General features: G+C 45.6%; 1 protein-coding gene across 1 annotated transcript; it reads left to right on the forward strand.

Moving 5' to 3' along the window:
* Positions 1–386: 386 nt before the first annotated feature.
* Positions 387–8358, forward strand: LOC127191356 (hyaluronan synthase 1-like). The gene is given in 5 exon segments (XM_051148425.1): positions 387–810; positions 812–1202; positions 3661–3886; positions 4297–4429; positions 7367–8358. Coding segments are annotated over 5 exon segments (1728 nt in total). The 5' UTR covers positions 387–508; the 3' UTR covers positions 8043–8358.
* Positions 8359–16003: the final 7645 nt, after the last annotated feature.

Below are 16003 nucleotides of genomic sequence, written 5' to 3' on the forward strand. Positions count from 1 at the left end.
GGCCCCCTTTATACTAAAAAGGGACGAGGGACTAATATAAATGCGGTGCTCTGGGTATCTTCTTCATAAGAAGTCCTGGCTTGGGGGGGGGTGGAGAGAGAGGGGGAGAGAGAGAAGAGAGGAGGGGAGAGAGAAGAGAGAGAGAGAGAAGAGAGAGAGAGAGAATGTCTCTTCGGTAAAAAGAACTTGCTATCTTTGCAGAGGGCCTGAGTTTGTTTCCCAAAACCAACTGACTCCATGATTGCCTTTGACTTCAACTCCAGGGCATCCAATGCCCTCTTCTCGCTTTCATGTGCACCAGGCACACGTAGCACTGACACACATGCATATAAACAACCCCCACACACACACACACCACAAAAATAAACAAATAAACCTTTAAAATATAAGATATATCATTAAAAAGTTCTGAGATGTCACCGTGCAGCTTAGGAGGGAGTTTACCAAGAGTAAAGTCATCTCCGGGAGGCCCTCAAGGCTGATCCTTCTCCTTTGCTTCTCACAGGGCATGCAAAAACCCTCAGAGGCAGCGCGTCGCTGCTCCAGCCTGTGCCGTCGATTGCTCACAATCACCTTCGCCCTGCTCATCCTGGGCCTCATGACCTGGGCCTACTCCACGGGAGTACCTCTGGCATCTGATCGATATGGCCTCCTTGCCTTTGGCCTCTATGGGGCGTTCCTCAGTGCGCACTTGGTGGCACAGAGCCTCTTTGCTTACCTGGAGCACCGGAGGGTGGCGGCTGCTGCGCAGCGAGCCAAGGCGAAAGGACCACTGGACACGGCCACAGCACGTAGCGTGGCGCTCACCATCCCGCCTACCGGAGGACCCCGCGTACCTGCGCCAGTGCTTGACATCGGCACGTTCCCTGCTGTACCCGCGCGCGCGGCTGCGTGTCCTTATGGTGGTGGACGGCAACCGTGCAGAGGATCTGTACATGGTGGACATGTTCCGAGAAGTTTTCGCGGAGGAGAACCCTGCAACCTATGTGTGGGACGGCAACTACCACCAGCCCTGGGAGCCCGCAAGCACAGTGGGTGAGGGTTCCTACCGCGAGGTGGAAGCAGAGGACCCCGGGCGGCTGGTGGTGGAAGCACTGGTGAGGACGAACAGGTGCGTGTGCGTGGCGCAGCGCTGGGGCGGCAAGCGCGAGGTCATGTACACAGCATTCAAAGCACTAGGAGACTCCGTGGATTACGTACAGGTGAGTGCAAGGTTCTTCTGTGTCCCTTGTGTGTGATATCACACCCTCCACTTCATAAAGAGTAGGGTGCACCACAGGCCTTGGGAGGTATAGGCAGGAGGAAGTTCTAAGTCAAGCTTTCAAGATTTGAAGAAATCTCTTCCTGTCTTTATTTAGTGAAAAGATTTTTTTCTATAGCTATTCCTGCTTTTTATCCATCCTCCAATAGATCATGCATTCATTTCTTCAATGTCGAGTCAATCCTGTTTTCCCGTGTGTGTGTGTGTGTGTGTGTGTGTGTGTGTGTGTGTAAGTCTGGTATCCAGCTCTATCACTCTCCCCCTCCCTCAATCCTTTGAGACAGGCCCTCCACTGAACTTCAGTCAGAAAGCCCCGTGACCCTCTTGTTTACACTCACACTCACACACAGCACTCACTATTTTACAGGCACATGCAGTCACACTTAGCTTTTGACAGGGATGCTGAGGATTCACGTCTGGGTGCTCAAGCTTGCACAACAGACACTCTTATCCACCTAGTCATCTCCCCAGGCTTAAATAATTTCTTCTTTCATTACTCACCACACACATTCAGACAGAAACTCTAATTCAATTCTCTCATCAACAATTGATGAATTGATTTAATATGGACATTTAGTTAATCTATCCATACATTTGATATGATTTCTTTTTTTTTTTTTTTTTTTTTCCCCTTTTGGTGTGATTCTCCTTCTTTCAAAGGTACATGTACACACCCAAAACAGGGCTCAATCACCCTGTTATGATGACAAAAATATATTGTAGCCAAGCTGCTCCTGATGGATCAGGGCCACAGACCAAACTCTGGAGCTGAACTATGACCCTGAAGGGATGTTATAGAGCATATTTAAAGGACAAAACCACAGGGTGTACAGGGTGGGCTGTAGCACTGTCCAATCATATTTTGACATAACGGCTTGAGCAAGGGAGTTTCCATTGATGAGAAAAGAAGTAGGTCCCTGGGCCTGGGAACATGAACGTGTTTGACTCCGCCAGCAAGATGGAGAAGCTTCCCTTGAGATGTCCTTACAAGTCGTCCCTGAGATTCAGATAACTGTTTCTTCACAACAGAGGCTGTTCAGCTATTGAGAAGTTCCCAGTTCCCATAGGGCCTGGGACTTTGAACTTAGTTTCTCCCTATGATTAAATGGAATCTGAAAATAAAATGGTAGTACTTAGAATAAGTTTCTTTTGCTTGTACCCAACAACTCTATCCATTTATATGCTTGTTGCTGTGACAAAATACCAGACAATGGCAACCTAAATAAGAAAAGGGTTATTTTGGCTCACAGGTAGAGGGCATAGTCCATGGTGATAAGTAAGGCATGGATTCAGGAGCTCGAGAAAGCTGATCACACGGCTCCCACAGACAGAGAAAGGGAAGTGAGGCCCCGCTAGCTGCTCCCCAATGACCCACTTTCCCCACCAAGGCTCCACCTAGTAAAAGTTGCATAACCTTCCAAAACAGCACCACCAGCTATGAGACCCAGTGTTCAAACAGATGAGCCTGTGGGGGACATTTCACATACAAGCCACAACACTGAGTGAAGAGAACCATTCCCTTCTTTCATTTATGGAGCCACTGAAGACAGAAGGAAACTCGTGCAACTACACATTCCGTTAAAACAAAGATTCATTCACTGAACCATTCATCCACTAACTTATCCAGGCATTCAATATAATGTTGATTAATTTCTTCATGCAATATGGAGCTTCTTTCCTTCACCCTTCTGAAATCCACCCTGTATACATCCAGTGTGGACCTCATTCGCTTATTCACTCACGTACCATTTTTGTGCAGGGGTTTGCTCTTTCCTCTCTCTTCCTCCTCCTCTTCCTCATTTTCTTTCATTTTCCTTCCTTCAGTGTTGAGATGTGTGTCATCCATCCATGATATGTGTCATCCATCCATGATGTGTCATCCATCCATCTATGATGTGTGTTATCCATCTATGATGTGTGTTATCCATCCATCCATGATGTGTGTCATCCATCTATGATATGTGTCATCCATCCATCTATGATGTGTGTCATCCATCCATCTATGATGTGTGTCATCCATCCATCTATGTGTGTCATCCATCCATCTATGATATGCATTCATCCATTCATTGTGATCACTAATATTCTACTGTCTTAGTTTTTATTTTTCATGTTGCTTTGAGAAAATACTCTGACAAAAACACTTTAAGGGACAAAGGGCTTATTTTGGCTCATACTTCAAGGTCTGATTCTTCATGGAGGGGAAGTCAAGGCAGGAACTTGAAGCAGCTAGTCATATTCCATCCACAGTCAGGATGAATGCTTATGTTCAACTCACTTTCTCCTTTTTATATAATTCAGGATTCCAGAAAGTCAATGGTATAAACAATCTACAAGCCCTTCCAAGCACCAGCCCTGTATAGGGTTCTGGTCTAATTCTGGTGCCTTCTTCCTCACAGGTCTGTGACTCAGACACAAGACTAGACCCCATGGCACTGCTGGAGCTTGTGCAGGTGCTGGATGAGGACCCCCGGGTGGGGGCTGTTGGAGGAGACGTGAGGATCCTGAACCCTCTGGACTCCTGGGTCAGCTTCCTGAGCAGCCTGAGATACTGGGTAGCCTTCAACGTGGAGCGAGCTTGTCAGAGCTACTTCCACTGCGTGTCCTGCATCAGTGGTCCTCTGGGTGAGCGAAAGCAGTCCTTGGAGGGCTTCGGGGGTGGGTGACAAGGGACAAACAGAGGCAGAGGCAGGTTAGAGTTGATGGCAAAAAGTAGGGCTGGGGAAGTTACTGTAAAAAAGGTTGTGGAAGGGAGTGAGATGAGTTTGGAGTAGAGATGGGGTGATTGAACAGGGCATTGAGAATGCCATGGCATTGTGGGGGTAGTGGTGTCTTTACAGTGTGTGGTCAGGTAACAGTCATGTTGGGATGGGCAGAGAGTTAAGCATAAGACTAGAGCAGTTTGGGGGGGAGGGAGGGGGAGATGGTTAGAGACAGTCTGAGAACAGGCTGGAGATGATGGGAAACAGAGATGAGTTAAGAAAAACATTGGCCACTTCAGAGGCTGATGCTTCTGTCCTCCTCACTTTACCTAGGCCTATACAGGAACAATCTCCTGCAGCAGTTCCTGGAGGCCTGGTACAACCAGAAGTTCCTGGGCACCCACTGCACTTTTGGGGATGACAGGCACCTCACCAACCGCATGCTCAGCATGGGCTATGCTACCAAGTAAGTTGAGGGGACCAGGTGATCAAGCGTGTGAGGATGCCAGTGAGTGTCCCTGAGACAGACACAGAGAGAGAGAGAGAGAAGCAAGAAAAAAAAATAGCAACTGCCTATTGTTTTTAAATTATTTATATTAGTATTATATTATCAGTAGGCCTGGCTAGCAATCAATTAAGACACAGACACTTGTTATTTTTAAATAGCCTTAGTTAACCTGGGGCAGGGCAGACATTATTCCTCTAAATTACTTCCCATAGTGGGGCAGGTATCATATCCCATGCCATCTACTTCCAATAATTTCTATAAAGCTAACTCCCATCCTTAATCCCAAATACTTGCTAATGCTCTTGATTTGGGCTGAATTGTCCATCCATGCTGGTCTCTCTTCCATCTAACCCATGGTGGCCTTCTAATCCTCTCCTCACAGGACCCTCGGGTCTTCTTTCTTCTTCCTCCTCTTCTTCTCACAATCCTATCTCTCTCTCTGGAACCTTAGCCACACCTGTCTCCTCTGCCCTGCCCAGGTGGGATGGCTTTTTATTAATCAAAGGTGGATCACAGAGACAGCGAGCAGTAATTAGCATCAAAATACATTAGACCATCCCCCAACAACGGCCTATGGAGGAGAGTGCCTGATCTCCATTAAGCACACTGGAGAATTCTTTCGTGACAATATGAATTTGGTTATTAAGTCTTCCTTAGATGCTGCAGAGGCCCAGCAGTAGGCAAAGAGCACATGAATTCCTTCTTGCTCTGGGAAGAGAATATATCTATCAGGTGTGGCAACCTATAAAATGTTGCATGACTTTTCCTAGGGAAGAGGTGATGTCTTAGCTTTTGTTTCTGCCACAAATATCCTTGACCAAAGACATCTTAAGGGAGAGACTGCTTATTTGACTTGCAGTTACAGATCACTGTAGGTCACTGAAAGCCAAGGCCGGAACCCAAGCAACCAGTTACGGCACATTCACATTCCAAGGCAGAGAGAAATGAATGGAACGTATCAGGCTGCCTCCTCCTCCTTACTATTTAGCTAGCTTTCTCTACTCTAACACTACCCAGTGCCTTCTCTGTGATGTAGTGCTAAAGTCCCAGTGAACAATCAAGACAGATCCCCACAAACGTGCCCACAGGCCAACCTGACCTAGACAGTTCTTCAACGGAGGCTTTCTTCTCAGGTGACTCTACGCTGGCTATACCAAGTTGACAGTTAAAACTAACTGGCACAGGTGTAAACAAACATCCATTGACTATAATCAGGGCACAGGTGACAGCCAAAACAATCAAACAAGCAAAAAAAAACAAAAACAAAAAAGACTAGTTTTGATGTCGCTGCTGGCCATCTGGGACTTTCCTTAATTGGGATTCTATGTAACCTGCATGGGTGTGGCAGGACCTGACAATTTAGTCAGCACTTAGTCATGTCACTGATGGTGTTAGTGTCAATGACTATAGTATTAGTCATGTCTGTAGTAACAATATTACTCACAGTAAAAACAGCAGTAGATCACATTGCTTGAGCAATTACTCAAAATTGCTTGGCATTTCAATCTTCATGCAACCCAAGCTGTTGTAAAGATTAAATCATGGTACAGACCCATAGAAAGGATGTTGAGAAGGCTGGAGAGATGGCTCATTAGTTAAGAGGGCCTCTTCCAGAGGACTTAAGTTGAATTCCAGCACCCATATCAGGGGCTCACACGTGCTTCTAATTCTATCTTCAGGGAACCTGAAACAGTTTTCTGGCTTTCTTGCACATTAATACACATAGGAGCGCTCTCTCTCTCTCTCTCTCTCTCTCTCTCTCTCTCTCTCACGTGCTTCTAATTCTATCTTCAGGGAACCTGAAACAGTTTTCTGGCTTTCTTGCACATTAATACACATAGGAGCGCTCTCTCTCTCTCTCTCTCTCTCTCTCTCTCTCTCTCTCTCTCTCTCTCTCTCTCTCTCTCTCACACACACACACACACACACACACACACACACACAGTGAAACACATACACATAGATAAAAAAATTAAAACAAATCTTTAAAAATCAAATCAAACTGAAGCTGAGACAAGTTAAATGTGACAGCAAGCACTGTCAATTGGCAGAATGTAGGGTCACTTAGAAGACAAATCTTTGGGCCTGTCTGTTGGGGAGTACCTAGATTGGGTTCGTTAAAGTGAGAAGATCACCCTACATGTGGGCAGGAACATTTTGTGGGGTGAAGTCCCCCAGGCTGAGTACAGTGAAGAAAGCTGGGCTAGCCAAGCTGCCGTGCCTGGTTCCTATACCTGGTCCTCTGAACTCTGCACAAATGCTGCCGGCGCGCACACGCGCGCGCGCGCACACACACACACACACACACACACACACACACACACCAGCATCCATTCCCCTCTGCTTCTTGTAAATCGATGCAATGTGGTCAGATCCCTTATATTGCTTCCCACCCCTGACACACTTGATCTGTGAACTATGAGCCAGAATAAGCCCTTAGGTGTTTTGTCTCAGTGACAAGAAAACAAATACAGTAAAAAACACACACACACACACACATAAACACAACAACAAAAACAAAACTTGCCCTGATATTAGTGAAAATGGTCAATTTCAAAACTCTGACCAACAGACTGGACAGGTAGTTCAGCAGTGAAGGGCACTGGCTGGTCTTGCAGAAGCCTTGGGTTCAATTGCAAGTGCCTACATGGCAGCTCACAGCATTTATAACTGCAGTTCCAAGGCCTTTGATGCCCTCTTCTGACCTCCTTAAGCACCAGGAATACATGTAGCATATGTGTGTGTGTGTGTGTGTGTGTGTGTGTGTGTGTGTGTGTGTGTGTATACATGCAAGCAAAGCATTCATGCACGTACCATATTAAAATGTAAAACTCCTGCCCAAGCCTCAGGAAGAACCACACTGATACCTGCTTTTCTTTCTCTGTGTTCTATCAGGTATACCTCACGGTCCAGATGCTACTCAGAGACTCCTTCCTCCTTTCTTCGCTGGCTGAGCCAGCAGACCCGCTGGTCCAAGTCTTACTTCCGAGAGTGGCTATATAACGCCCTGTGGTGGCACCGCCACCATGCGTGGATGACCTATGAAGCGGTAGTCTCAGGCCTCTTCCCTTTCTTCGTGGCTGCCACGGTGCTGCGTCTTTTCTACGCTGGGCGCCCGTGGGCTCTACTCTGGGTGCTGCTGTGCGTGCAGGGCGTGGCATTGGCCAAGGCGGCCTTTGCAGCCTGGCTCCGTGGCTGCCTGCGTATGGTGCTGTTGTCACTCTATGCGCCACTCTACATGTGTGGCTTGCTGCCCGCCAAGTTCCTGGCGTTAGTCACCATGAATCAAAGTGGCTGGGGCACCTCGGGGCGGAAGAAGCTGGCTGCTAACTATGTCCCGGTGCTACCCTTGGCACTCTGGGCTCTACTGTTGCTTGGAGGTCTGGCCCGCAGTGTGGCCCAGGAGGCCAGCGCCGACTGGAGCGGCCCATCCCGGGCAGCTGAGGCCTACCACCTCGCTGCTGGGGCAGGCGCCTATGTGACCTACTGGGTGGTAATGTTGACTATCTATTGGGTGGGTGTGAGGAGGCTATGCCGACGTCGGAGCGGTGGCTACCGTGTTCAGGTATGAAATCTGGCCATGAAGACGCCATGCCCACTGAGTGCTATAGGGTAGTCAACAGACGTCCTGCGGGGTAGCCTCTGGAGTCATGGAATTCATGGGGACCCCCTGGCCTCAGTTTATTTTCTCTTTGAAATGAGGGAATCATCCAAGATTTCTTCAGTCTGGACTTCAGTATTGCAAATCAGACTTCTGGGTCTCTGGGAAGGGGTAATTTATTGATCAGGGTGTGGGTTTGTAGAACCAGGGCCAGAAGGTCACCCATTTCTCCCTGTTGCTATTTAATGTTTGTACAGTGATTAAGCTATAATAAAAAATTTTTAATTTATTTTCCTCCAAGCACCTCTTGCATTTTTCTTGTCACTGAGGATTTGAGACACAGGGTCCAGTCTTAGATGTTTGAGCTTCCTAGGAACCTAGGTTCTGTCTTCAGAAAATACAGGTGTTGGAGCTGGGGATATGGCTCAACAGTTAAGAGCTTGTCTTCCATGGAACCTGAATTCAATTCCCAGTCCCCACATGGTGGCTCACAACCTCTTTAACTTCCATTCCAGGATATCCAGAGTCTTTTTTCTGGCTTCTGTGGGTGTAGTACACTGGCATACATGCAGACAAAGCACCCATACATCTTAAATAAAAATTCAAGAAAATACAAGTTCACTGGACGATGTGATGCACACCACCTAGAAATTGAAGGCAGGAGGATCAGAAGTTCATCGCCATTCTCAATTAGCTGTGAGAACATACCCTGACAAAAGCAGCAAGGAAGAAATTCCGGACCACTGTCAATTATTGCAGGAACTTGATGCAACACTTCCTATCACACCCAGTCAAGAGCAGAGAGCAATGGATTAACACACCAAGCTGGTACTCAGCTCCCCAGGGCCCAGCCCATAAAAATGGTGCTGCCTGCGTCAGGGGAGTCATGCCACCTCAATTAAAATCCTAGTTAAATCACTTACAGGCATAAGAAAAGGCCACTCTAATCCACACCATTCCTTCCAGAGACTCTCTTCCCAGATGTCAAATGGGCAATCACAATTAATCATACTCTGCTACACAGGGAGTTCAAGGCCATCCTGGCCTACAAGAAATCTTAACTCAAAAACCTTCTAAGACTCTCTTGACTTAACTTAACTCCTGAACTACCATGCCACTTCCCTTTCTGTGGATAGCAATAATCCAAGAAAATGCTGGTAAAATTTGATTTTAGTAAATTAACTCTATATCCACTGGTGGTCACTGCTCATCCCAATGCCTCTCGCACACACACCTGAAGCAGTCACTGTGAATTTACCTGTTCTAGACAGTTCATGTAAGTGCAATCAGGCAGTGTGATCTCTTATGACTTGATTTAGCATAACACTTTCAATGCTCACTCACGCTATTGAATCTTCGATTTATTCCTTTTTATTATTAAGCAATATATCATAGCAGGGACACAACTCACTGTCATCTACCCCATTATCAGTTGACACATATTTTGGTTGTCTTTAATTTGGGAGTATGATGTTCTTTGGTAGGTTTTTGTGTGGATCTATGAATTTAATTATCTTGAGTATGAACCTAGGAAAAGAACTGCTAGGTTTAATTATTTTTAATTGTTACTATTTTGCAATAGGCTCTCATAGAGCACCGGTTAGCCTTAGACATGGCAAGCATGACCCTGAGCTTTTGATCCTGCAGACTTTATGTTTCGAGTTCTGGAATTCTAGACACAATATTCAGGGGATAGAACTAGGGGCTTTGAGCACACTAGGCAATTTCTCTACTAACTGAGCCACATCTACAGCCCTAGCCAGTTCTTTTGTGTTGTGTGTTCATATGCGTGTGCATGTGCATGTATGTGTGTGTCTATACGTTCATGTGACTAGGTGCATACATGTGGAGGTTAAATATGTCACCTCGGCGTCCGTTCTCTAAGACTCCACTGCATCTTGCCCGAGCTTCCTGGGATTCTCCTGTGTCCATCGCTCATCTTGCCACAGGAGGGCTGGGATTACAGAGGCTCAGTACTAGGAGCATTTTACATGGGTACTGGAGATTTAAACTCAGGTCTTCCTGTTTCACTGTAAGTCCTTTGCTTACCAAGACTTCTTACCAGGCCCTAATTCTTGTAGGAACTGACAGTGGGTACCCTGTTTTATCTCACTGCTAGCAACAGTAATGAGGCTTTTGATCTTTGCACCCTCTTCTGGAACACAAGGCATCATTTAACATTTAAATTGCAAGCTATCCTAGTGACTGCAACTTGGTTTCTCTTTGTGGTTTCCAATTTCTATTTCCCTAATGAGGAATGTTGATTCCCATTGTTGAAAACCCAAGCCAATCACATGATCAGCACCCCAGTGCACCTCTCTAAAATTCCACAAAATTGGTCATTAAATTAAGTTCATTAATGATACCCACATCCTTGAAACCATGACCCTCCTACTGAGGTATGCTTTTTTTTTCACTTGGCTGTCAGGAAGAAACAGGAGCCTCAGCAACTTGCTCCCTCAGCTTTTGTTTGTTTTGTTTAGTTTTTCTTCTGGGCTGTGGATGTTGCTTAGTTGTTACAGTGCTTGCTTAGTAAAAATGAAACTGAGTTTCACCCTCGTTCTGCCTATACTAAGTATATTAGTGCAAACTTGTTAACTGCACTTGGAAAGTGGAGGCGGGGGAATCAGGAATTCTAGGCTACCTTTGTCCAACCTAGCCAAGAAATCACAAGCTCCAGATTCAAGGAGAAACTCTGCCCCACAAGAATAGACAGAGCATGATAGAGGACATTTGAGACTCTCTTTCAGAGTCCAGACGCATGAACAGACATGCACACCCATTTGCACAATAAAGTACTCATATCCTCACTCAATAAAAACATACAAATCTTTCAAAGCTTTTCTTGGGGTTCCTTATCGCGCAGCCATTGGAAAACCACTTTTCTCATCATCTACACATGGCCCTGCTTGGTACTGTTGGGTCTGGAGTCCAACAAATGAAACACCAAGGATATCCGGTAGTTGAGCAAAGAGTTTATTTTCCAGGGAACAGGTACTGGAGCCCAGGGATGTGGTTTCAATATTGGAACTGAAAACAAACCAGGAGTAAGCTTACTACAGTCTTTTTAAAAGCGAAAAACTATAAGCAGAAAGGCATGTACAGGAAGGGGGAGGGCAGTCTTATCTGGACTGGCCAGGACCAGAAAGCATCATTATTTTTAGCAAGACAGCAATTGGGAGGATGTGATAGGGGGTCAGCAATGTGTGGAGTCAGCAACAGCACTCTATAGTGGGACTGGGAACATCTGTCTGTCCTTGGTTAATAGATGGTCCCTTTGTTCTGTGTGTGATAAGATGGAAGATAAGATGAAGTCTGGTTTGCTAGTCCTTTCACTACTCAGCATTATAGCTCTAAGCACTCTATTTACACTCTACATATAGGGACAGGATTTCCAAATATTGTCTGACTAGGCTTTGCTTCTAAATTCCAAACTACTGTAACAAACAGCCTCCAGGACATTTTCAACATTTCACGCCGAACTCCAGACTTTCCGTCTCTTAATCTGTCTCCGTCTCAAGAAACAGAATGGCATCATCCCCGCTCCCTGAACAACAGACGTAAGAGCCAAGCTGAGGATAAGAATAACCATTGAAGCTGTCTACTTAGCCCATTCAATCACAAACCCATGTACCAAGTTTGTTACTAATTTGCAAGGGGAGAAATATAGATAAGTTCACGACGGCCTCCTTGCCAACACTCCAAGTGTGGTCTGCAATGAAGAACCCCAGCAAGATGAGTTAGGTACTGTCACTCTCAATCTCCCCCCCCAAAAAAAGAAAAGAAAAAACTATGACATTTCAATACAATTTCTCATGTTGTTGTGATCCCCCCACCACAAAATTACTTCATTGCTACTTTGTAACTGTAATTTTGCTAGTTATGAATGATAACGTAAATGTCTGGTATGTCAGACATCTGATATGTGACGCTGTGAGAGGGTCTTTTTTGACACCCAAGGGGCTAGTGCATAAAAACTCTTTGGCAGCAAGCCTGGCAAGCTGACCTCAATCCCTGGGAACACTAGGTAGGATAATCCACCACTGTAAGCTGCACTTTAGCCTCCACAGAAATAAATGGTTAATTTAAAAAAATTTAAAGATGTCTGAAAAAAGCAAGTAGAGTGGCGCAAAGTTATAATCCAAAGGCTTTGGAAGACAAGATTAAAAAGGTCCCAAGAGCCAGGCCAGCCTAGGTTACACACTGAGAGCCTGTCTCCAAAACGAAAGGAAACATGTAAAATAAAAATAATAACCTGAATGTGGTCATACACAGATTCCCCGAGCATTTAGCAGGCTGAAGAAAGAAGATCCTGAATTCCAAAACAGCTTTAGCTATAAACCGAGACTGTTAGCAACAAATATTGAGGCTAGGAGGGTACCTCAGTTCATAAAGTGCTTGTTGCACAAGCACAGAGACAGGTTCCTATCCCATAATTGACTTAAAAGCCCAGATGCTTGGGAAGTTGGGGATGAATGAGGATATATCTGGAGCCCCTTGGCCAGCCAGTCTAGCTAAATAAGTAAGCTCTAGATTCAGGAGAGATGGCTAAGCGGCTAAGAGCACTGGCTGCTCTTCCAGAGGTCATGAGTTCAATTCCCAGCAACCACATGGTGGCTGACAACCATTTATACTGTGATCTGATGCCCTCTTCTGGCCTGCAGGTGTACATGCAGACGGCACTGTATACATAATAATAAATAAATCTTAAAAAAAAAAAAAAAAGTCTGGCTCAGAAATATTTTTAGGGCTGAAGAGTGACTGAGGGAGATGCCTAGCATCTACATGCAGGCACATACAGACAGACTAAAAAAGCAAACAAAAAGAATATAAAATCCCAGACACATGTTTGTGACTTCTGCTGCCCTGGAACAAAGACTTACCCATAGCTATAAACTTATTCCGCAAGACTTGTCCCTTTCAAGTGATTCACAAATTGTAGGCAGCTGTTGCTTCAGTTTTGGACAGAATGAATTAGGTCATGTCCACTACAGAGAATGCTGCTGTGCTTTCCTTGATGTCTTCTTGTTAAAAAACATATTTTATGAATTTATTCATATTATATCTCAATAGCTATCCCATCCCTTGTATCCTCCCATTCCTCCCTCTCTCCCATTTTCCCCTTACTACCTTTCCCTATGACTGTGACTAAGGGGGACCTCCTCCCCCTCTATATGCTCATAGGGTATTAAGTCTCTTCTTGGTAGCCTGCTATCTTTCCTCTAAGTGCCACCAGGCCTCCCCATCCAGAGGACACGGTCAACTATGGGGCACCAGAATTCATGTGAAAATCAGCCCCCACTCTCCACTCAACTCTGGAGAGTGTCCTGTCCATTGGCTAGGTCTGGGTAGGGGTTCAACGTTTACTGCACATATAGTCCTTGGCTGGTGCCATAGTTTGAGCAGGACCCCTGGGGCCAGATCAGCCCGTCATAATGTTGTTCTTGTAGATTACTAGGAGCCCCTGGATCCTTCTATTTTGCCATTCTCCCTTGACTCCCTCACCTAAAGACCCAATAGGAAGTATAGACCAAATCTTTCATCACAGTTGGTCTTATTACTTTAAGGACAGGTTCCCATGTATTTAAACATAGTCCCTAGTTGATGATGATGTTTGAGGTTATAGAATTTTAGGAAGTAGAACCGTGCTGGAGGTTTTGAGTGGTTATAGCCTCACTCTACCATTTACCTTTTGTTTTCTCTTCGCTGCCTACATGTGGAGGGAACTATGATCCCCCAGCTTCGTGTTCCGACCTCCATGCCTAGCCCTACCTGCTGTCAGGCTTTCCCCACCATCAGGGACGCTGCCACTCTGGAACCTTTCTTCCCTAAGTTGCTTTTGGCCATGGCATTTTATCACAGCAAAAGAGAAGTTTCTCTTACACTAGGAATTACTCCCCCTTCAGCCTTGTCCAAGAGCTTTGGTTTTTACCTGACTTCTGCAGCACCTGACTGTGCTCCCTCCAAGACCTGAATTTGAAGTGTCATCCACAGGCTTGTGTTACAAACGCTCCCCAGTAGACCTCAAAACTTGGGGAGACTACAGAACCTGTATGATGTGGGGCCCACCAGGATAGGTTATTGGAGATAGGCTCCCAAGATTTAATTGCCAGACTGTTGATTCCTGTAACTCACTACTTCCTGGTCAGCCACACACACATTCCAATTGCCTTGACAGGCTTCTCAACCCTGCCTAAACCTAGGAGACTGGAAAGTATCTGAAACCATGTGCCAAAATAAATCACCCCTCTTGTTTCTGTAGGTTACCGTGGTTACAGGAAAGGGAAAGTTAGGGATACAGTAGTTGTATGGTGCATAGGAATCAAATCATGACCATCCACGACTCAGTAAGGTGATTCAAGTGAGAATGTCGCCCACAGGTTCACATACTGGTTCCCTTTTTGAAGCAGGTTATGGAACTTTAGTGGGCAGAGCTTTGCTGGAAGATGTATGTCACTGTGGGTGGCATTCCTGAACTTACAGCCCCACCCTCTTGCAGTTGGCTCCCTTTGTGCATTTTGAGATATGATCTCTTGGCGGCCTGCTGTCATGTATTCCATCATCCTCTGGAACCATAAACTAAAACCAACTCTTCTCTAAGTTGCTTTTGGTCTTGCCTTATCACAGCACAGTAAATTAAAACATTCAGAAACTGTTGGTGACTCACTGCAAAGTAAAACACCTTGCAATGGGAAATATTCTGCGCCGTCTAGCTCTACTTTCTACCAAGCTCTCTGACCTCACAGGGTGTTCATTTCCTAAAATTCTGCTTCAGTTCCTCCCACATGCCCGCTTCATCGAGGTTCACAAATGTCTACATAGCCTGCACTTTTCAGTCACCCTGCAAATGTCACCTTTCCAGTCAGACCATCTCTAGAGCTAATTGCCACTGTTTCTCACACATTATTCCAAACCCTTGCCTTATTTTTCCCTCACAAATATTATGGATTTTACTTAATTTCTTGTTTATGGCTTCTAACATATGCATCACAGGGACATGGCACAATCTGAAAAGTGCTTAGCACACAAGCAGGAGGACCTGAGCCTAGATCCCCAACATCTAAGTATATTATATTGGCACATGCAATCTCAGCTCTGTCCGCGAGGCCAGTCTAACCTAATCCACAAGCGCCAGGCCCAGCGAGACCCTGCTTCAACTTACAAAGGAGGTATTATTGAGGAAGACACCTGGTACCAGTCACTGTCCTCCCCATGTCCATGTACCCATACATGCTCCCACACCTCATTCACAATGGAAAGAAGGAAGGGTACTAGGGAAATAGGGCCTCGTCACTAGCAAGTCTAAGACATGTTTAGAAGACTGGAAGACTTGGCTTTTGCTGTTATCACTGGAAAGGGGAAAGAGGCTGGAGGAGTGCTCATAATTGTCTATGGCTCGGGGAATAACGCTAGTTGGTAACACACACACACACACACACACACACACACACACACACACACACCCCAAGCAAGCACAATGCATTACATCTGCCTCCATCACTGGATAAAACTCAGTACAGCAGTGCACACCCATCTTACCAGCGCACGGGAGCTGGAGACAGGAGCATCAAAAGTTCAAGGTTACGTGAGTTAGGTGATCCTGTGCCAAAGGAGATTTTACCTCAAAAAGTAGCCATCAATCATGCTATAGGGGACATGGAGGTGGGGGGACTGCATAAGGAGAAGGAACTAGCCAGATAAAGTGAATTCTTCCAGTTCAAAGGTAAGTCATTTCACAAGGCAGGAAAAGCATGAGTGAAGGTTTAGACATGGAACAGACTCTCAAAGCTAAGAGACCAAGGCCAAAGCCACCAGCGTTGAAAAGTAACAAGATATGAGAAGAGATAGGAACTATGCAAACAAAACAATAACAACAACAAAAAACAGTGCTGGTTTTGGAGGGTTGTTCTGGGTATTTACTCGGCTAATGC

This window comes from Acomys russatus, chromosome 7 (assembly GCF_903995435.1).
Source record: "Acomys russatus chromosome 7, mAcoRus1.1, whole genome shotgun sequence".
NCBI lineage: Eukaryota > Metazoa > Chordata > Mammalia > Rodentia > Muridae > Acomys > Acomys russatus.